A 19,258-nucleotide genomic window follows, 5' to 3' on the forward strand; every position below is an offset into this window, starting at 1 on the left:
AAAGTCGACGAGTTAACAGCAGTGTTTACTCGATGATGATAAAGCAGATGGGATACCGGTGGGATACCAACTGGCACTATACTGCGCACCTTACCGGTTCAGGCTTGGCGTATGAACGTTTTATCTTATCTATACCTCGGTAATGGCCAAAAGAGCACAGGAAGTATGTTTGATAAGTCAAATCCCTCCTCATGAAAGCTCGTTCTCGATAGTCAATTTGTAATAGCTGATTGTCAGAGATCAACAATATCTGTCAGGTCGTTCAATCTTTCATCTCACTGTATACACTTGGCAGTCTCAATCCAGTTATGCCAGTCCATATCACTCTCGAGATCCAAGCGAGGATCTGCAAAATTCCTGCCCAGATCCTGGAATAGAGGATCTGACGTTGACCAAGCTGAGTTGACATAGTCCATTGTGAAGTCAGGTAAGGGCCCAGGTGTCTCTGATACATTGCCATATTGGGTCTCCACTAGCGCTGCTGCATGGGGATGCATCATCAATGCTGGACTACCAGCAGCAGCATCAGTCATTTCGTGATTGTGGGACATAGTACTGTCTGTCCTCGCCTGCGTGGGCTGACTTCCACTCCCCTCTGGTATGCTGACCAGCTGATGCCACCTTTGATAGTAATCCTCGACAACAGAGCCTGGGCCCAATAGTCCCGGACTCGACGGCGTAGGAGCACTCTGGGCCTCCACCGCAAGCTTCGCAACAGCTTCAGGGTCATTCCATAGGCAGCTGAGCTCAGCCTCGCGGTGCCGTCGCGCCTTGTCCATCAGCTTTCGGAGAGGAATCCAGATGCGCAGGTTCTTGGCAATGGGCGAAGGAGCTGGAATCAGCCAGCTACTGTGCAAGGCGACCCACGCCCGCTCAACGAATGGCGACCACGGACGGCGTGAGATCTCAATCAGAAGATAGACAATGGCATGCCAGTGCGTGCATGTCTGGTACAGCCACCGCAAGTGCCGACTGGACTGCTCCGCGTTGAGGGCGTGGTTGTACTCCGCGACTTCGATGGCCGCGCACAGTAGCTTTGTCCGGAGCTCTTCAGATAGATCCTGGCTCGGCGTTGAGAATAGCACCGGTAGAAAGACGATCAACGTCATCTTGGCCATCACCAGGCGAATGAGGTTGATGGCGACCCAAGAGACGATGCTGTTCAGCCCGGCTGTGTGCTGTAGGTACTCTTCGTCGAGTTTGCGGTAGATCTCGTCTACCGAGCGGCTTTGCTCTTGCATGCCTGCGATGCCGTGGTCGACGCCACGGACCATCATTTCTCGCATGATCGTGGTCATATGTGCCGAGAGTCGGGGGATGGACATGTCCGTCACCCCGTGCCGCTCGGGTGGCGTCTGCTCGGTGTCAGGACTGATATCGCTGTCGTTGATGTTCAGCGGCAGTTTCGTGTCGAAAGCCCCTTGCGCGATGGTCAGATCCGTTCCCTGGTCCTCCGATGCTCGGATATCCAACAAGCATACACCCCACCACGCCCTGCGTCGTAACTCCACCTCGTATGGGGTGAAACTTTCGAATTGCGCACCATCACGTTGCAGGCCCAGGTATTGCGCCATTCGAATCACAAACCCGGTCATCATCCATATAAACCTAGGACTGTCATATCGGCGGGATAGATACAGGAAGATGGTGAAGGCTTGGACAAGAACGATGTCAGGAGCGTTGAGAAAGTCAGCCTTTGCAAGAGCATGTTCCAGCCCCAGCCGGTACTTCAGGTTCAGTTCACTCTTGGAAGAGCCAAAGTTGGTCATAACCTGCTTGGGTCAGCATCCACTCACATGACGGGTCAGGTCAGGGCTACTCACATCCTCGTCTTCCATCGAGGCTATTGTTGCATAGTATATTGCGAACAGCAGGGCATTATTGGAGGGCGTAAGGGCATTCCTGCCACTGCTACGCCATTCGCGGACCACCGTGGTGACAGTGGGCATATGAACGATCCCTAAGAACTGATTGACATTCTCCGCAAATGTTTCCAACATAAAGGGGATCTGGGATGGAAGCGGATGCAGCTCACGAAGGTCGGGAGTGCCAGACTTCAGATTCAGGCCGAAAAGAAATGCATGGCGTTCTGCAGCCGTCCGTTCTTGTTCCGAAACCGAGGATAGCTGGCTTGTGCATGCTTCGTCTTCTGCGCTGTCAGAATCGTCGTGCAGCAAGTTGCTAGTAGTCATCTTCAATCCGTTAAGCTTCATGATAGTCAGACCAAGCTTCGCATATGCTGCCGCACAGACACTAACGCACCTCGTCATCGACACGAGACCAGAAGCCGCTGCTCACATAGCGGCAGTGGCTGTCATCCTGCAGAACCAGCCGGCCGAACCGAGTCTGGATATTGTTGGTGCCCGCTTTGGATGATGAGCGTTGACTCGCTTGGTCCTCGCGAGTCGAGCTTTCAGGCGAATGGCCTCCAGCTAAGCTATTCGCATCCGCGCTTTCGAGTGAATGCACCTGTTTCAGTTGGCCTTTTAGCTCGTGAACCAGATTCTCCAGACTTTGCAATCTATCCATCATTTGGCCGACTTCCATGCTGCTTTCTTGCACCGTGGTTGCTTCACCTTTGCTGAAGGATGGAAGTTGTCCGAGACGACGAGCCCATCTCGGGGGGCGATCGGCGGTTGAGGGCGAGATGCATGCGATCTTACCCCGACGGCAGTTGGAGCAGGGTGACTGCTTGTCGCAGCGGACTTTGCGCTGGCGACAGACCAGACAGCTGCGCGGCTTAGATGAAGCCATCGACAAATTCGCGTGGTTCTCGGACGCCGACCCAAGTGTCACCGGTGAAGAGGCCATGTTGTGGTGGTTGGCAGTCAGTCCGTCAGTCCGTCAGCTTATCGCGCAATTTTCGGGGAAGAAAGAAAGGGGTTAAGATAAGATCCGGAGCCAGACTAGCCTTATTCAGTCAGCACAGTCTTAACTTATTATCATTAAATTGTGCCCCGCCCCGGGAACGGCGCGAAAACGGCGCGAGTTGGAGCCGAGCGAGGCATCTATATAGACCTCCAGACGAGACAGCTAGACCTAGGTATCTCTCCTCATCATCCGATAAAACCACCTCGTTCTCATATAGTATACCTGTCCTCTACTTTCCACATATCACACAATCCATCATCTACCACACAGAATGGACTCCGCCTCGTGTGAATGCATTAAAGGCACCATCCACGCAGGCCAACCCATCGGCCGCGAAGAGCCTCTCCACGGCCTCAACGTCTACGTGACAGGCAATCGCACCAACCCGCGCGCCATCATCGTCGTCTACTCGGACATCTTCGGAATCCCTCTGCCAAACAATCGTCTCATCGCCGACGCCTACGCCCAATCCGGCGAGTATCTCGTCTATCTCCCAGACTTCTTCGAGGGCGATCCCGTGCCCCTCAAAGCAGCCGATACGCTGATTCCCGTCGACGCGAGCAAGCAGTCCACCCTGGCCAAATACACGGGCATCCTGGCGGCTGCGCCCGCTTTCCTGCTGTGGTTGAGGAGACATCGCGAGGCGCACACCCACCAGGTGTGTATGGACTTTCTGGCTAAGTTGAGGCGGGATACCCCGTCGGACCGCAAGATCGGGATGGTCGGGTTCTGCTGGGGCGGCAAGTATGCCCTCCGGGCTGGGCTGGAGCGGAATCGGATCGAGGTCGAGGGCGAGAAGAAGGTCCCGCTGGTGGACGCGGTGGTTGCGCTACATCCCAGTCGTCTCGCATTGCCGGAAGATGTTGAGGATCTGGTGATCCCCGCCAGTGTGGGCTGGGGATTGGAAGATCACGGGGTCAATATTGCCTTGAAGGGGCAGATGGAGGAGGTTCACGAGACGGAGAGGCAGAAAGGGAGACAGCTGCCTGAGATTCAGCACCAGGTGTATAGACCGGGGCGACATGGGTTCGCTGTCCGGGGCAATCCGGATGATCCCCTGGAGAGAGCTTGCTTGGAAGACTCAGAGAAGCAGGTGTTGGATTGGTTTGCGCGGTGGTTGTGAATAGAGGTACTGATATGTTACGTTTTGGCTACGACTATACGGTTTTCAAGATTCCTTCTGGTTAGTCGTCTAGATAGTTGGTTTTTTCTTATAGCTCCGTTGAAATAGAGCTGTACAAGTGGTGTGGGAACCGACAAAAAAGATTATCAGTATGCAATGCACCGAATGGGGTTTGAACCCACGACCTTCGCATTACGAGTGCGACGCTCTACCACTGAGCCACCAGTGCTTGTATAGCTTCACAATTTGTGGTTGACAGTATACAAGCCCAGTCCAATCACAGCAAGCTCATTGAACAGCTAGTACTTAGTACTGTTTCTATGCCCCAGCCTCCAGCTCAGCTACTGTCACTTACTCACCACCAGTATCCATGTTAGCTACTCCACGCCCCTTGATTTCCTTACTCCAATAAAGAACCTACTATAAAGAAGACTTCGCCAAAGCTCTTTTCATTCTAGACCATGATACAGAAAACCCAGCCCGTCCGAAGACCCAGACTCATAATGATAACTTCCTCCGCCCGCACATTCCCAACATCACAGTGCCACCATAACAACCACGCGCACCGTCTCGCCTCGAACCACAAACCCAGTCGCCCAACGGACCTCGCAGCCCGGGAATTCCTGCTCGAGACGGCATCGTTGGTCGGGGGTAAGCGGCGGTCGGAACCCGAGATGCCACCGGGAGCCTTCTTCGCCCAGGGGCAGGAACCGGAGGAGCGACGAGGTGTCGTGGCAGACCTCTAAGCTGGCGCCGATGACAATCACCGTATCGTCCGGGATAACCAGACGTTGTGTCTGCGCCGTCCGCGGGCTGGATGCGTCCAGGACCGTGCAGGCGCAGCCAAATTCCCGGAAGATCTCAGTGAGCTTGTCGACGACGTGTTCCCGTGCGGTCTCTGTTTCTGCTGGATTGCGCATCGTGGCTGTTGTTGAGATGGACTGGGTGGTGAGTATGAGTGGGATGGACGGAATGGGGAGCGTCGAGATGGCATTTTATAGTCGACCTTGAGGTAGCTGATATTCCCTTTTGTTGGAGATATATACCGTATTCTGGAACAGACAAGAAGTTCTGGAGTGGAGCTTGTCATTAGATCCTATGCAATTTTCTTCTGCCATGGGGCAAAGCTCTTGTTACTCTCGAGCTAGTGATGAGACTGCAGTTTCCGGCAATCCCCGCTTGAGAGGTCGTCATTCCTGTCAACGTGGCCGCGAACATTGCGCCATGGACCAGGTGGTGCTCATCACTCGCTTTATCTGAGCTGCTCGCGTGTGGCAACAATTATCTATGACCAGCACAAAAGCCGCATACAGGCATAGGGAAGTAGCAGCAGCCTATAGCAATATCTACTCCGCTCAGTCAGCCGCTCGCTTCATCATTCATTCACATTGACCAGCTCATTTATAACACAAACAGGGTGTCAAAGCATACATCAGAACCCTATTCCAGTTCATACCGCGGCGGCCCTGACCCCACCAGCTCCCGCGCTTCGAGATGCTTCTGAATCTCCAGCTCTCGCGGCGGACCATCAGCCATCCTCGCTGGCAACTCGACAAAACCGCCCACTCCCGCCTTCTGTTCCTGTGCTGCAAGGGCTTGCCGTTTGCGCTGCCGCATCACCATCCACAAGGCCAGTGCGGCCACGACCACCGCCCCGCCGACACCGACTCCCACCCCGATGCCAATTTTCGCCTCTGACGAGAGACCGCCGCTCGCGATCGAGGAGCTCCGCGGATCCGCGGTGTTGAGATGGAAGTATTCATCCCAGCTCTCCTCCCACGAGGCGTTGACGCCTGAGATAGACTTGGAGGTGACGCTGATGGGAGTGATGGTTGCGTCGCCCAGTGACGGGCCGGGTGCCTGGGCGAGGAACCAAGTCCCGGTGTTGGCTCCTTCGTGGTAGTTGACGCCGACGAAGGCCGATTGCAGGAAAGCCCGGCCGAGAACAGGCGTGTCGGTCGACAGGAAGCAGGGGAAATACGTCTGGTTCTGGTCGACGAGGGGTGCCTGCAGAGTCAAGGCCAATTGCGCCAGGGGCACCTTGACGGTCACGTTCTGGTTGTTGATGCTGTTCAGGTTGAACACGAAGGAGAGATACGTCGCGGACGTGGTGAGATTGGCGTAGTCGCGGCTGGTCGTGTCCCAGATGTACAATCCTAGGCTTTGGTTGAAAGAGACCGGCAGGGAGGCTGTGATGGCATTGCAGGTTGCTTCCGGTAGGTACATGTAAGGCTTGGTGGGATCGATGGTGACCATTTTGGCCGCTTGTGCCCCGCTACTCTGCTGGAACAGGCCATCCTTGCTGGTGAAGCCTGGCGATGTGGCATTCCCGATGACCCCGAGTCCAATGTCCTTCAGTGAAATCTGCAGCGCGCCGCTCGTGCTGGTGTTCAGACTTACCGACTGTGCGCTAATATCCCCTAATACCCGACTTTGATCGTATCCACCTAGAACCAAAGAGCCTGGAATAGGTGGGTTGACGGAGCCGATGTGCATGCCGTACGAATACGAGGGGATCGCGTTATCCCCTCCGGAGTTGTAGAGCCACGCGGTGATGATGTTCAGTGTCACGTTGGCCAAGGTCGCCGTAGACCACGGCGCACCCAGGGCCAGATTGCCTACTTGAACCGGATATGCCTTGCCATTGGGGTAGGTCTGGTAGGTCTGGTAGACGGCCTGAATGCTGACGTTGGGGACGGTCGGACCGAACGAGATCTGATCTCCAAGGCCACCTTCAATACCCTTTCCTTCCACTGCCCAGTACAGTGTTTCCCACGAGCTTCTGCTCAGAGGGTACGCCGAGGTTGACTCGGTCTGATTGTAGGTCCCGGCCTGCGTGGCATAGCATATCGAGGAGACGGTCTTGTTGGTGCAGATGGAGTCTGTTAGAATGGTGCTGGTGTAAGTGGCCCCTGGGTACAACGCGACAGGCTGTTTATTGCTGCCCACCTCCACCATCACCGCTTGCCATGGTCCGTCTGGGCCGTAGGCCTGAGAAGACCAAGTCATTACATGAGGACTGGCCGCGTATGTCGCGTCGACGAGAACTGTGAGGACGGAAAGAAATAAGCGTCGCATGGTCGCATCAATGCACCTCCAATCTTCAATTATGAAGGCAGAGAAGAAAAGGGAAAGGGCGAAAATGGAGCGGCAGAGGAACGAGGGGAAGATCTCTTGGAAAAGGGGCGCAGTATCGACGGACGCAAGGCCTGATGACCCCTTGCATTGGGGGGCGGAAAATGTCAGTAGTGCTGACATCCTTCTGGTACCCTCTGAAGGATGGGGTTCGAGAAGGATTGCATTGGCCGATTGGAATACGTGAAACACACTCGTGCGGACCTTTTTATTGCTTGTTCTCCTGCATGTCAGCTGTCGATCGCGGGAGAATGAGGCCAATGAGCAAAGTCAATCCCGACCTATCTCTCCCTCGTACGAAGTCTCGAGTCGTACGAGAAGATGGTTTAGTCTGACTATAATCCCGCCCTATTGTCTTCATCAACAAGAAATCAAGCTACACAGCACAGCGATCGTGCAAGAAGCCGCAGTTCGAAGTTGAGAGGAGTAGGGCTGATTCCCTGCGGAAGGACCGGCCCGTCTGAAGATTGCGCCGACAACTTCCGGAGTGCTGCTTCGTCGATTCGGTCCCTGTTGTTGGAATGACAAACAAAGCCTCACCTGAGCACGAAAACAGCGGCTTGGCTACAATTGAAACCATACGTGACCATGGAACATTGCTGGCAGTCAGTCCTAGTGGAAAGACAAGCCTGCATGCCTAGATAATGACACGGCCTTAAACAACCGAGAAACATGGCCAAATCTCGAGTTATGGAACATGGAAGGTGAAGGCTGAAGAGGTGGTATTTGGTGGTGTTCGTGTTTCAACGATTTCTATTGACCTTTTTGTTTCTTTTTAAACTGACGGTGTTCCTGAGATGGCATGACGTGGAGCTGGCCAAGGGCGGAAACCGTGGATGAAGACCAGCTTGTCTTGCCCCTATGCTCCAACCTCATGTTGGATTCCAAGCAGGGGACAGTTGGGGCTCTTTTAGGCAGGAGGGGACTACAAGATCGGCTTCAACCCATTTTAAGGTGGGTATAGTAATAACAAAGAGAGTGGAAGAACGGCCTGGAATCTTAAGACTGGATCAGGAAACTCCTGCTGCCTTGAAAACCCGCTGTGGAACACTTCAAGTCTCTTTAGAGAACGCAGTGCGCAGGGGAAGGTCAATACCTTCCGTATAACGAACCAAGTCACTTACCTTGGAAGCTCTTGTAGCGGTGAGCCAAATATTTGTGCATTGAATGGAGAAGTTCTCGTGGGCTGGAGTGATCTTCACCAGCGAGCAGATATACCTAGTCACAGCCCAAAGCTTTGCCAAGGAAGCAGGCAGTTGTAAGCTGCGCTTCCACGGGTCAAAGTTGAACTGGGGGTCTGTAACGCTGGCAAAATCAAGCCACATCTAGGTGCCGCTGTGTGAACACCTTCACTGTAGATACGACTAGCCATTGGTTTCTCTGGGGTTTGCTCCGAGCTTGTTTCGCCCGCGCTACCTCTTGCTCGAATTTGCCAGGGACGCCGAGCTAAGCGAGAGGTTAGGAAAGCTAGCGGCTTCTAGGCGAATGCGCGCCCAATGCAGCGAACGGAATTCATTGCCTCGGACTGGTCGAAGTCTAGCAGAATTCTCATGTCCCGGCGACTGAGTGGCTGGATTTGGTGAACCCGCAGATGCGCCCGGTTATATTGGTCGCGTCAGCTCTTCAACCCCAGACCGACGAAATTCAACAACGCACTGACCACGTCATGCAGCTTCAGCCTTGAAGGAGACAAGTCCATGTTTATCAACGGCAGGTCATACCACGCGTTCTAGGCTTCCTGAGGTTTGCGTACGTCCGACACGCCAATGTGGGCACAAATCTCTAGATGTTCTGAGCCATCACGTCACCTCCAGTCAAGTCAGAGATCATAACATGATCGCTGTTGATGGGGATTGTCGCAGGGCAATGGGCAAGTCTAGACCATTGTATCGGTTGTGCGGTACTCATGTAGAATCAATCGCGAAGAACTTCCGATAGTAAGACATTAAACCCGTCTCAGGTTTGGGCAGGCCAACTCTGTTGGCTGGCTCGTTCCCGCTTGGAACAACGTGAAACATGATAGTATGCCCACCCATCAGCTGCCTCGATCTGGGCAGAGCCAGAGCCCGATCTGCCGGTTAGTGAGACCCCACGATCTGGCCCGAGCGGAAGGTATGAGATTGAGATGGATGACAGGGCAATTGTATCAGACTGTGACCACGTCTTTGATGCAATTACGGCTGAGGACGCGAAGGGCGAGCGACACCACTACCATGGGCCCGACCAATTCCTATCAAAGGACCCAGGCCCAATAATGGCGCAATTGGGTTGAGATGAAACATGTTCTACCATTGATTTTCTTCAAAAGTGGGCACGAAAGAAGGCGAAAAATCTCCCGAGAAGAAAGGGCGGAAAGACACTCTCCCGAAAGGATGAATCCAAAACCCGTGGAGCCAAAGCAAAGCCGTAGACGTCAAATAGGATGCATCTATTCTTGCCGAGGTCCTTAGCTTGGATCGTTGAGAATACTGATCGTCGGCGAATATCAGCATGCATGTCGGATAGATCGAACGTATAGGCGTGGCAGACATCCATCAACGTGATCCATGCACCCGAGATTTAGCCAGCCGCTAAGACGAATCCAAACTTTTCGGTTTCAAGGTTCATCGGAGGTAGGCAAATCGGTGCATCGTCCTTGGAGTGTGAGTTGCGAATGGCGAAGGGCAGCTGGTCTCAAAAATGGGATGCCGGAGCGGCAGCTCCACCCCTGAAACAACGGACGTTTTCCCCAGCCGGTTTCAGGCCTGCAGCTCGTCCTGCAGCACAAAGAGCTTCTGTTGAATTTCTCTGTTTACAGCGTCAAGAAAATTCGATCTGTGCAACGCTCACTCTATATGGAACGACGTCCACACCGGGCACTTCAAACTTGTGTCATCGATTTGACCAAGACTGTGCTCAGAGCCAATGCACCGGTGGAATCGTGATACTAGTTGTTCAGCCAGCCGTCGACTTGGGTTATAGTTGGTGCTAAGGGAGATTAAACCCCCAATTCTGGAAGCTTATGTCGGCCCTAGGCGTATATCATATCCGGGGATGACATGTTTCCTGGTGGTTCTGGGTCGAGGCGGTCCATCCAGCCGAGGTACGGTGATCGGATTCATGTTTCATCTTCACGATGGCAGACGAGTCAACAGAAATCTTCCAGCCCTGGGCATATGCCGCGGAAACGTATAAAGTCATTGCGACCTGCCCGGATTACTGGACTCCTGGTGCAACAAGCTCAGTTTGTCCAGTCTCTATAGTCGCTCGTTTTCACTCAGCCAGTCGCCATGCATCTCAAGAAGTCCGCCGTTCTGGCCGGAGTGGCCATGATCCCCGTGGCTTGCGCCGTACCCGCGAAGCGAGCTGTTGCCGGTGAGTCCGCTTGGTTGATTGTTGTCCGATGCACGTTAATTCTTTCCCCAGATACCGCTGAATGGACGGAACTTCACCGGGCAGCGCAACTCTCCTCAGCCGCATACACGGGCTGTATCGGCAAAGCCTTTGATGTGACTATCACGAAGCAGCTCAATGATCTGGCCACAGATACACAGGCATGAATCGCGTCAAGAACCGCAAAAGTCACAGGACTGACCTCTTCCAGGGCTTCATTGGCTACTCCACGGAAAAGAAGCGTATCACGGTCGCCATGAGAGGCTCAACAAGCGGTAAGTCAATCGCACATCACATCGCGGTGGGGAATCTTTGTACTGACATGTACAGCGACTGACATCGCGAACGACGTGGACACCACGCTGGTGACCCCCAGCCTTTCTGGCATCGACTTCCCGTCTGGCGCCAAGATCATGCATGGCATTTACTCGCCCTGGTCCTCGGTGCACGACACGGTCATCTCTGAGGTCAAGTCCCTGGTAGAGCAATATCCGGGCTATGACCTGGAGTCGACCGGTCACTCTCTGGGAGGGTCTCTGACCTACATGTCGTACATTGCTTTGACGCAGAACTTCCCGGAGAAGACGGTCATCAGCAATGCGCTGGCAGCGTACCCGATCGGCAACTCGGCGTTCGCTGAGTTTGGTTCCTCGCAAAACGGCACGTTGAACCGGGGCAACAATGCCGGTGATGGCGTTCCGGTCAGTCCTGAACCTGGCGGGTGAGGAGACGAAGACGCTGACCGCGCATACAGAACATGTATATCACGTGGCCGTATGACTTTGCCCACTACGGGACGGTGAGTGGTGGAAGTCGACTCGGGCCTTGACCCTTGCTGATCAGACGAGCAGGAATACTACAGCTCGGGAACTCAGAGCAGCACCGTCAAATGCGGCGGCGAGCGGGACACTCAGTGCTCTGCCGGCAACGGCATGTTGGGCGTCACGGCAGGTCACTTTTCCAACTTTGGGATCTCCCTGGGTATGGCGGGGTGCAGCGCTTCGCTGTTGTAGAGGATGGCTGCCGTTCGGTCGGCGATTGAGGAGGACGGAAGAGACGAGCATTCGCAGCAGGTCTGTGTTTGTGTTTGTAGATATGATGCAGGGCCATGATGCGTCCTAAAGTGGGAGTAATTCTGCATCATCAGCTTCTGGATATGTATATAGGTTCAGTCTGGGTCCATACCGGAATTACCGCACTCTTGCGACTGTGGATTAACGATGTCAAACAATGCCAAGACGCGCCTAGATCAGGGACGTATTCCAGAAAGATGTTCAGCCAGTAGATATCAAGTCAGAGACTCGATGTTGAAGAAGAATCATGGGGCAAGCGACTGTGGTGGAGTGTGGCAGCATGTGAGACTCTTTTTTGGCGATCGATTGGGCGTGCTGAGGATCGAATTGCTCGAGCCCATGATCTCGGCTTGGCGAACTTGCTGGGAAACAATGGGGTGGAAGAAAAGGTTATGTCAAAAGATCCGAGCTGGCGACTAGGGCTCATGCCCAAGCCTGGCCCTGATATCAACGATGCCCTCCATGAGCAGCGCTCGAAATGGGAGATGTTGTTGTCGGTGTTGGTGTTGATGATGACGCGCTATCATCATGCTCCGTATAGAGAAGTGATAGGGCGGAAAAACAATCTTCCATGGGTCGGAGCGGACCGGGACTGTTCTGCTCTGTCCCGGCGGCGGCCTGCTTCTTTGTACAGTACGGGGGTATCGAAGGCTGATATGCACCATTGAACAGTGGTTGTAGAATAATATAGAGCTATAGAAAGCATACTCAGAGCTCACAGTAGTTCTCACGCCAGTACGAGATGATTGAAATTGAGCCTATGGATTATTTCTCTCCTGGCAGCTGTCCCATGACCGCTTCGATATATAATCTCGTAGCGGGTCGGCCCTTCGACCTTCTAGTTGACCAACCAACTATCTGAAATACAAACTGCCAAGACGTAGTCCAGGTACAGGGCTTAATTCGCTTCTCGACTTGTAGCGAGAAAACACCAAGATGTGCGATAGGTAGTAATGATTGTTGGCCTGAAATTATCGTGACTGCGTCTCTGGCTGTTTGCTCGGTTTGCAGGGAGCAGCCGCCTTCCATGTGAGGAAACAAGTATGTGTGTTCGGTCCTACCAGGCTGACAGACCTCAGGGGATAAGTTTCTCCGATCATTATCCCATCGTCCAACCCATACTTCTCCAATTAATTCTGCCCATGTCTCTCCAGGATATTCCCCAGTTTCTGCTTCTCTGCCGGGAGGAGGAATCCATCACCGCGTTCCAGGAGGCGCTGACGCAGCAATGGCCCGCCCACGAGACCGAGCCAAAGGTCCAGATTCGGATTGTGAATCAATCGCTGCGCGACGTCCCTTCCACCACGCCCTTCGACCTCATCGTCTCACCGGCCAACTCGTACGGTCTGCTTGATGGGGCATTTGACGATGCGATCACCCGCAAATTCTGCCTCCCGGATCATCCCTACGAGACCCTGACGCGGGCGGCGCAACAGGTGCTCTACGACCGGTGGCGCGGGTTTGTGCCCCCCGGAACGTGTACGCTGGTTCCCTTCCCCGAGTCGTTGGCGAGCAACGCGTGGGGATGTCGGTGGGTGGCACTCTGTCCGACGATGCGCATGCCGGACCGGGTGAGCTGGGATCGCGAGGTGGTGTACGAATGCATCTGGAGCTTGCTCGGGCAGGTCGAAGGGTGGAATCGAGGGCGTGCGACGGGGCGCATCGAGCGGATCTTGATCCCTCCGCTGGCGACGGGGGTGGGCAAGGTCAGTCCGCGGCGATGGGCCACCCAGATGGTACTGGCGTTAAGACATTTTGTGGATGCGCTGGAGCGACCGGCGCATTGGAGCAAGATGGACTGGTTGGATGCCGCGGAGCATCATCGTGATATCCTCCCCACGTGGAATCTGTGATGATCTGGACGGGGCGGAGTTTGGCATTTGGTTTTAGTTTACTTGTTATTGCGACTTTCATATAGATGCACCATGACTGCAAATACACCTCATTGTTACTCATCTTCGAGCTGGCCTTTGTGACCGTCCTTCCCTCCCTTGCGCGCACGGGAAGAGTTGTGGACTGCCTCGGCCCAGGCATTGGATCTAGAAGGCCGCCACCTCCGTTAGTGGCTGAATTACCTTTCAGCCACGGCGGAGATGACTGGTCTGTTGGCGCCGTTGCGGTCCGACACGCCGTCTGCCACGCTGGCACAATACAATGGTGGAGAGCTATCAGTATTTTGCATCTTCTACCCTAAGAGTATCCCATCGGGGTGGCAGTAGCGGAGTGGCGGAGAAGCCATGAAGAATTACCTCGGCCCTGTTCACGAATTCCCACACAACTCTATTGCAGAGTTACTCCTATGTTTCAGCAAGGTATTGTCCCTTGCTGCATGCTTTTCTGTTGGCACTAACAAGCCAGAATGGAGTTGATCGGAAAGTCAAGATCGAGCTGGCAGGTGATCGACGAGTACTAGACGAGTCGAAGCAATCATCTGCATTGATCACCCGCGGGTCGATCGGGAGTCTCTCCACTACCCGACTATCCTACTTATATTACTTCTTAGTATTCTTACTTCGGACACTTACTTAGTACTTGAGTACTAAGTACCTTAAGTACTCCTAAGTAGGTACTAAGTCTTAGTAGTCTCTCCCACCAGTTGGTAAGTCTTCGATCTCAACCCTAAGGTCCTGATGGGGAAACGAAGAGATTCTCGGGGAATGGAGCAGGTTTTCAGTCGAGCCGAGAAAACGAAGCGATTGGCTGGAAGAGAGTGCCAGAAACATCGCGTGGAATTTGACGGATCCACTCAGAAGTCCGAAATGGAAGCGATGGCGTTGACAGCCGAGTCTAGACTGGCATGGATGGCAGACATTGCATGCTGATTGGCCATGACAGACCATGCACTGTCCCCACTGGTGCCAACAATCTTGGATAACCCTGTTGGCTGTCCAGGGTGATTGGTCGAGAGGAGTGGCACAATGACGTCGAGGTTGGATAGACTAATAGACTAAAAGTACGTAGATGAAGATGAGATGAGATGAGATGAGATGAGATGAGATGAGAGTAAGAGTAAGAGTAAGATCGGAGAGGGAGAGGGAGAGAGAGAGAGAGCGAAAGGAAAGGGAAAGGGGGGAACCCTGCCGGCATATACCTAGTACCTAATGGCAATGGCAATGAATGGCCCCAATGGTGACCGCCTCTCTTTCTTTTTCTCTGCCCTCAATTCTTCTTTGCTCTCTCTCTCTCTCTCTCTCTCTCTGTCCCGGAGAATTGTGCCGGCTTTTACTTCTGGTTTAGTCCTGGACTCCCCTGGTTGGGTCTGGTTTTAGTGTGCCTGCCGCCTTCCCGCCCGCCCGTAACATTTCTTTCTTTCTCTCTCTCTCTCTTTGGTACTCGCTTCCCTCTCCGAGGTCCGCTATTTACTTCCCCTCCCGGCTTTTCCATTCCAGTTCTCTCTTTCGCCTCCTCCTTTCGCCTCTCCTTCTTCCTCCCTTTTCTTTTCTGTCCTCCCTTCCCCCTTCCCCCTTTGCTCACCCCCCCCTGTTTCCCTTCTCTGGTCAACATCTACAGCCCCGGATGTAGGCTGGTGACTGTGGTTCGTCGTGTTTACTCCATCCCCGCAAATCGCAACCGCTCGCGCCGATGTCTGAGACCCTCGAGTCCGAGGTGGCGGCGACCCATGATCCGGCCAGCATGGCTCAGGAGCGGGAGTTCTACAAGTAAGCCGTCGATATTATCTCTGTGTCTCGTATTTAACCAATCTCGACTCGCTTCCCCACAGATACTGTCAATTGCCACAGCGTCCAGGACTGCTGCATCGCCCACCCACCACCCCCTCGTCCGAAGAAGCCGAAGATGAACTCCCCCAGTCGTCGCAGGATACCACCCTGACCGCTCTTGCTCAACTCGGGGCCCTCCGATTGAATGCTCGTCGCTGCATGATCTCCCTCTTCGACCGCCACACCCAATACATCCTCGCCGAAGCCACCCGCACCCTGAGTCTGCAGGATGACCGCGTGCACCAGGATGGAGACGCGCTCTGGCTGGGAAGCAGCGCCATCCCCAAGTGTGATGGGGTCTGTCATTACGTCTGCGATTATGACCAACTCAATGCTGGCCAGGAAGCCCCCCGGGACGGCGGAGGCCATTTTGCCCTGGTCATTCCCGACATGACCAAGGACGATCGCACCCGACAACGCGGTTACGTCGTGAACGCTCCTTACCTTCGATTCTACGCCGGCGTCCCCATCCACAGTCGTCGCGGCATTGTCATCGGAGCGTTCGCCGTCAGCGATGGAGAAACGCGAGCGGGTCTCGACGAGCTCGAGCTTCGCTTTTTGAAGGATACCGCCGCCGCCATCATGAACCACTTGGAGATGGTGCGCTCGCAGCAACAGAACCTGCGCGGGGCCAATATGATCGCCGGACTGGGCCGTTTCCTGGAAGGTGGATTGTCCCTGCCACTCGGGTTGCGCAGCAAGAGTGCCGACAACTGGGAGCTGTCCGACAAACAGATGCATCTGCGCTGGAACCCCGCCTCGCGCACCCCGGGGTACTCCTCCCCCCGCGAGTCCCGTGATCATCGGGAATCGAAAGAGACTGGGACTCCCAAGGAAGCGTCCTCACCTTCAGCTTCGTCGCTGAATGCAGGCTTGGAGAACACCCCTAACCGGGGAAAAGCACACGACGCAACCCGCGCCACCGAGAATGCAACGAGCAAGAAAAGCCCCCTAAACAAAACCCTCTCCTCCGGCACACGGGAAATTCTGAATCGGGCGGCTTACGATTTGCGCGAGTCCCTGGATGTCGAGGGAGTGGTGTTCTTCGACGCCAGCGTGCGATCGTATGGCGGGCTGATGCAGAGCGGGGAGGCTCGCCACTCCGATTTGGAGATCAGCACGACCTCCGGCTCCGGCGAGTCGGGGAGCGATAGCGAACACTCCACGGTCGGACATTCCTCGACTGAAACGGATGAGTCGGCGCTTTGTGAGGTCCTGAGTCTCTCAACCACTCCGGAGGAAGCGACCATCCCCATTGGTTCTTTTGATGAAAGCTACCTGCGCTCGCTCCTGCACCACCATCCCCGGGGTGGAATCTTCAATATCGACGAAAATGGCTGGGTCTCATCGAGCGAAGGCAGTGATGGCGCCACCGGTAGCACACTCACTCGTGAAATTGTCTACCGGCGCCGGGAGGCCACCCATGGCGGCAAGAATGGTCTGCGGAGCAAGAGGCAGAAGCTCACCTCTCGCGAAGAGTGTAAGGCCCTGCACAAGGTTTTTCCCCACGCGCGAAGTGTCATTTTGTTCCCCGTCTGGGACTCGCGTCGCAACCGCTGGTTCTCTGGGGTCTTCGCCTGGACGACCTCCCCCCGGGCCTTCAGCTCGCGGGGGGAACTGGCCTACCTGTATGCCTTTACGAACAGCATCATGGCCGAGATCCATCGCCTGGACATCGAGCTCGCCAACAAGGCGAATCGGACGCTGGTCAGCAGCATCTCCCACGAATTGCGGAGTCCTTTGCATGGCATTCTGGGCAGCACCGAGCTGCTGTCCGACTCGAGCATGACGCCACCCCAAGTGGCTTTGGTGCAAACCATCGAGAATTGCGGTCGCTCGCTGCTCGACATCATCAACAACATGCTGGATTTCGCCAAAATCAACCAGTTTACGCGCAAGTCCAGAACCGGGCGGTTGAAGGCGGGCCCGGCCCTGACTCGACGACAGGCGAATTCCGGTCGAGCTTTGGCCAACAAGGGACCGAGTGAAGGCATTGTCAACCTCATCACCGACGTTCAACTCGACACCGTCCTCGAGGAGGTCATGGATACGGTCTTCGCGGGGCACTGCTTCGCTACCACTACCGGGTTCCTGGCCCAAGGGGGTCCCGTGCTCACCGACCAGGACAGGGATGGAGACTATCTGATGAGCAACACGCCGCAGAGACCTCGTGCCAACGAGCCGCTCACGGTCATCTATGACGTGGAACCCGGCCTGGCGTGGCTGTTTGAGACCCAAGCCGGTGTCTGGAGACGGATTCTGATGAACATCTTCGGAAATGCTCTGAAATATACGCGGTCCGGTCACATCGTGGTCTCGTTGAAGTCCCCCGCTTCGAACACCAAGGCCAAGCGGATCCCGTTCACCGATCCTTTCAAGCATGAGCTGGCTGGCATCGTCCTCAGCGTGAAGGACACGGGACAGGGCATTGACAAGGAGTACCTCAAAAGCAACATCTTCAAGCCATTTTCTCAAGAGGATCCCCTGTCTCCCGGAAGCGGACTGGGTCTCAGCATCGTCTACCAGGCGGTGCAGACCATGGGAGGAAAGATCGATATCAATTCCACTCGGGGAATGGGGACAGAGGTAACGGTGAGTGTCGACCTGCTACGCAGTCCGAGTCCGGGGCCCAACAGCGACAAAGAGACGCGCACAATCAACAAGGCGCAACAATTCTCTCGGGGCAAGTCGATCGGACTGCTTGGCTTCGGTGGGTCGGAGAAGGCGAAGGACGAGGGCCTCGCGCTCCTGCGGACCTCGCTCACCAGCATCTGCCAGGACCATCTGGGCATGCAAGTCGGTCTGGTCCCATGGGATTCGGGTGATGCACCGCTCTACGACGTCTATCTGGTGCAGCACTCGGATTTCGACCACGTCGATAGCACTTGGGCCAGTATTACGGGCAGGGCTTTGACCACCGGTCAGGAGCCCAAGGGCCGACCGCCCGTAGTCGTGGTGTGTCCCACCCCACAGGAGGCTCAAAAAATGGCTGCCACAGGGTACCGTAGTCCGTCGTCTGCCATCTACGAGTTCGTCAGCCAACCGTGCGGGCCGACCAAGATGGCGACGGCGGTCATGACCTGCATCCAGCGGCGCGAGCAGCAGCAGACGCAGTCGGTGACGGCCAAAGTAGATGCCACACTGGAGGAGAAACCCGGTACGCAGCCAACCAAGTTTACGGCGGCCTACCACGCCACAACCACAGACGTACAGACTAAGACCTCGTCAGGTATGGACATCGCGCTGACCACCTCCACAACCATGGTTTCCACCACCACATCCAGCAAGGGGGATTCAGTGACCAAGATACTAGCGATCGAGACGACGAAACGAGCACCCTCAGTCCTCCTGGTGGATGACAACGAGGTGAATCTGAAGTTACTGGTGGCCTTCATGAAGAAGGCGAAACTGTCGTATTTTACGGCAACCAATGGCTTGGAAGCCCTGGAGGTGTTCAAGGCCAACGCCGGACAGATTCAGATCATTCTCATGGGTAAGCCTCTCCCGGCCCCGCGGACTTGACCCGTGTGCTAACACCCCCCTAGATATCTCCATGCCGGTCATGGATGGTCTCGAGTCGACGCGGCAGATTCGTCTCTTCGAAGAGGCACAACAGGAACTCAGCCCTACCAGTGTGCCGGCGGCCAAACCCGCGGTGATCATCGCGCTGACCGGACTGGGCAGTGCAACGGTTCGCCACGAAGCCCTCACGCATGGGGTGGATATTTTCCTGTCGAAACCGGTTCGGTTTCAGGAACTGATCAAACACATTGGTGAACTCGTCCATTGACCTTATCGACTAATACCTTCTTTCTTCCCTTCTCACTGAAAAGTTCCTACATACCCCTTTTTGTATTGATGTGATGATTTCTGGGTGATGTATATATACGTATTTGACGAACACGAGGATGGACGGGACATTGGAGACTTCCTTTTCTGATTACAATAGATACATCTATACCAAT

General features: G+C 54.8%; 7 protein-coding genes and 1 non-coding gene across 8 annotated transcripts; 4 read left to right on the plus strand and 4 right to left on the minus strand.

Annotated features, from left to right (window-relative positions):
• Positions 1-259: 259 nt before the first annotated feature.
• On the minus strand, positions 260-2,818 carry BO97DRAFT_480882 (Zn(II)2Cys6 transcription factor). The gene is made up of 3 exons (XM_025700780.1): positions 2,263-2,818; positions 1,824-2,192; positions 260-1,772 (listed from the first exon to the last, which is right to left on the minus strand). The coding sequence occupies exons 1-3, from the start codon at positions 2,809-2,811 to the stop codon at positions 276-278; spliced, it is 2,415 nt and encodes an 804-aa protein (XP_025547203.1). The 5' UTR covers positions 2,812-2,818; the 3' UTR covers positions 260-275.
• A 175-nt stretch (positions 2,819-2,993) lies between these two features.
• Positions 2,994-4,034, plus strand: BO97DRAFT_228340 (dienelactone hydrolase family protein). The gene has a single exon (XM_025690701.1). The coding sequence runs from the start codon at positions 3,143-3,145 to the stop codon at positions 3,992-3,994; it is 852 nt and encodes a 283-aa protein (XP_025547204.1). The 5' UTR covers positions 2,994-3,142; the 3' UTR covers positions 3,995-4,034.
• Positions 4,035-4,151: 117 nt separating this feature from the next.
• Positions 4,152-4,223, minus strand: BO97DRAFT_t250. Its single transcript has one exon. It is a non-coding gene; the product is annotated as a tRNA-Thr (tRNA).
• Positions 4,224-4,503: 280 nt separating this feature from the next.
• BO97DRAFT_408599 (uncharacterized protein) lies at positions 4,504-5,256 on the minus strand. The gene has a single exon (XM_025695899.1). The coding sequence runs from the start codon at positions 4,912-4,914 to the stop codon at positions 4,531-4,533; it is 384 nt and encodes a 127-aa protein (XP_025547205.1). The 5' UTR covers positions 4,915-5,256; the 3' UTR covers positions 4,504-4,530.
• Positions 5,257-5,393: 137 nt separating this feature from the next.
• On the minus strand, positions 5,394-7,123 carry BO97DRAFT_408600 (putative aspartic-type endopeptidase). Its single transcript, XM_025695900.1, has one exon. The coding sequence runs from the start codon at positions 7,070-7,072 to the stop codon at positions 5,435-5,437; it is 1,638 nt and encodes a 545-aa protein (XP_025547206.1). The 5' UTR covers positions 7,073-7,123; the 3' UTR covers positions 5,394-5,434.
• Positions 7,124-10,398: 3,275 nt separating this feature from the next.
• Positions 10,399-11,514, plus strand: BO97DRAFT_437948 (putative alkaline lipase; the record flags this gene model as incomplete). Its single annotated transcript, XM_025697884.1, has 6 exons — positions 10,399-10,483; positions 10,535-10,662; positions 10,713-10,776; positions 10,832-11,202; positions 11,256-11,300; positions 11,353-11,514. The coding sequence occupies 6 exons, from the start codon at positions 10,399-10,401 to the stop codon at positions 11,512-11,514; spliced, it is 855 nt and encodes a 284-aa protein (XP_025547207.1).
• Positions 11,515-12,390: 876 nt separating this feature from the next.
• Positions 12,391-13,437, plus strand: BO97DRAFT_408602 (uncharacterized protein). Its single transcript, XM_025695901.1, has one exon. The coding sequence runs from the start codon at positions 12,618-12,620 to the stop codon at positions 13,425-13,427; it is 810 nt and encodes a 269-aa protein (XP_025547208.1). The 5' UTR covers positions 12,391-12,617; the 3' UTR covers positions 13,428-13,437.
• Positions 13,438-15,062: 1,625 nt separating this feature from the next.
• On the plus strand, positions 15,063-19,253 carry BO97DRAFT_408603 (putative sensor histidine kinase/response regulator). Its single transcript, XM_025695902.1, has 3 exons — positions 15,063-15,233; positions 15,296-18,786; positions 18,839-19,253. Exons 1-3 carry the CDS (start codon positions 15,208-15,210, stop codon positions 19,081-19,083), a joined length of 3,762 nt encoding a protein of 1,253 aa, XP_025547209.1. The 5' UTR covers positions 15,063-15,207; the 3' UTR covers positions 19,084-19,253.
• Positions 19,254-19,258: the final 5 nt, after the last annotated feature.

This window comes from Aspergillus homomorphus (assembly GCF_003184865.1).
Source record: "Aspergillus homomorphus CBS 101889 unplaced genomic scaffold BO97scaffold_54, whole genome shotgun sequence".
NCBI lineage: Eukaryota > Fungi > Ascomycota > Eurotiomycetes > Eurotiales > Aspergillaceae > Aspergillus > Aspergillus homomorphus.

Bases quoted from the DNA above. Each gene is read 5' to 3' on its own strand.
- BO97DRAFT_228340 (XM_025690701.1), top strand. From the start codon at position 3,143: ATGGACTCCGCCTCGTGTGAATGCATTAAAGGCACCATCCACGCAGGC.
- BO97DRAFT_408599 (XM_025695899.1), bottom strand. From the start codon at position 4,914: ATGCGCAATCCAGCAGAAACAGAGACCGCACGGGAACACGTCGTCGAC.
- BO97DRAFT_408600 (XM_025695900.1), bottom strand. From the start codon at position 7,072: ATGCGACGCTTATTTCTTTCCGTCCTCACAGTTCTCGTCGACGCGACA.
- BO97DRAFT_408603 (XM_025695902.1), top strand. From the start codon at position 15,208: ATGGCTCAGGAGCGGGAGTTCTACAA. The intron at 15,234-15,295 runs GTAAGCCGTCGA...GCTTCCCCACAG, and splicing joins CAGGAGCGGGAGTTCTACAA to ATACTGTCAATTGCCACAGC. The intron at 18,787-18,838 runs GTAAGCCTCTCC...ACACCCCCCTAG, and splicing joins GATTCAGATCATTCTCATGG to ATATCTCCATGCCGGTCATG.
- BO97DRAFT_480882 (XM_025700780.1), bottom strand. From the start codon at position 2,811: ATGGCCTCTTCACCGGTGACACTTGGGTCGGCGTCCGAGAACCACGCG. The intron at 2,193-2,262 runs GTGCGTTAGTGT...AACGGATTGAAG, and splicing joins GGTCTCGTGTCGATGACGAG to ATGACTACTAGCAACTTGCT. The intron at 1,773-1,823 runs GTGAGTAGCCCT...TGACCCAAGCAG, and splicing joins CCTCGATGGAAGACGAGGAT to GTTATGACCAACTTTGGCTC.
- BO97DRAFT_408602 (XM_025695901.1), top strand. From the start codon at position 12,618: ATGTGTGTTCGGTCCTACCAGGCTGACAGACCTCAGGGGATAAGTTTC.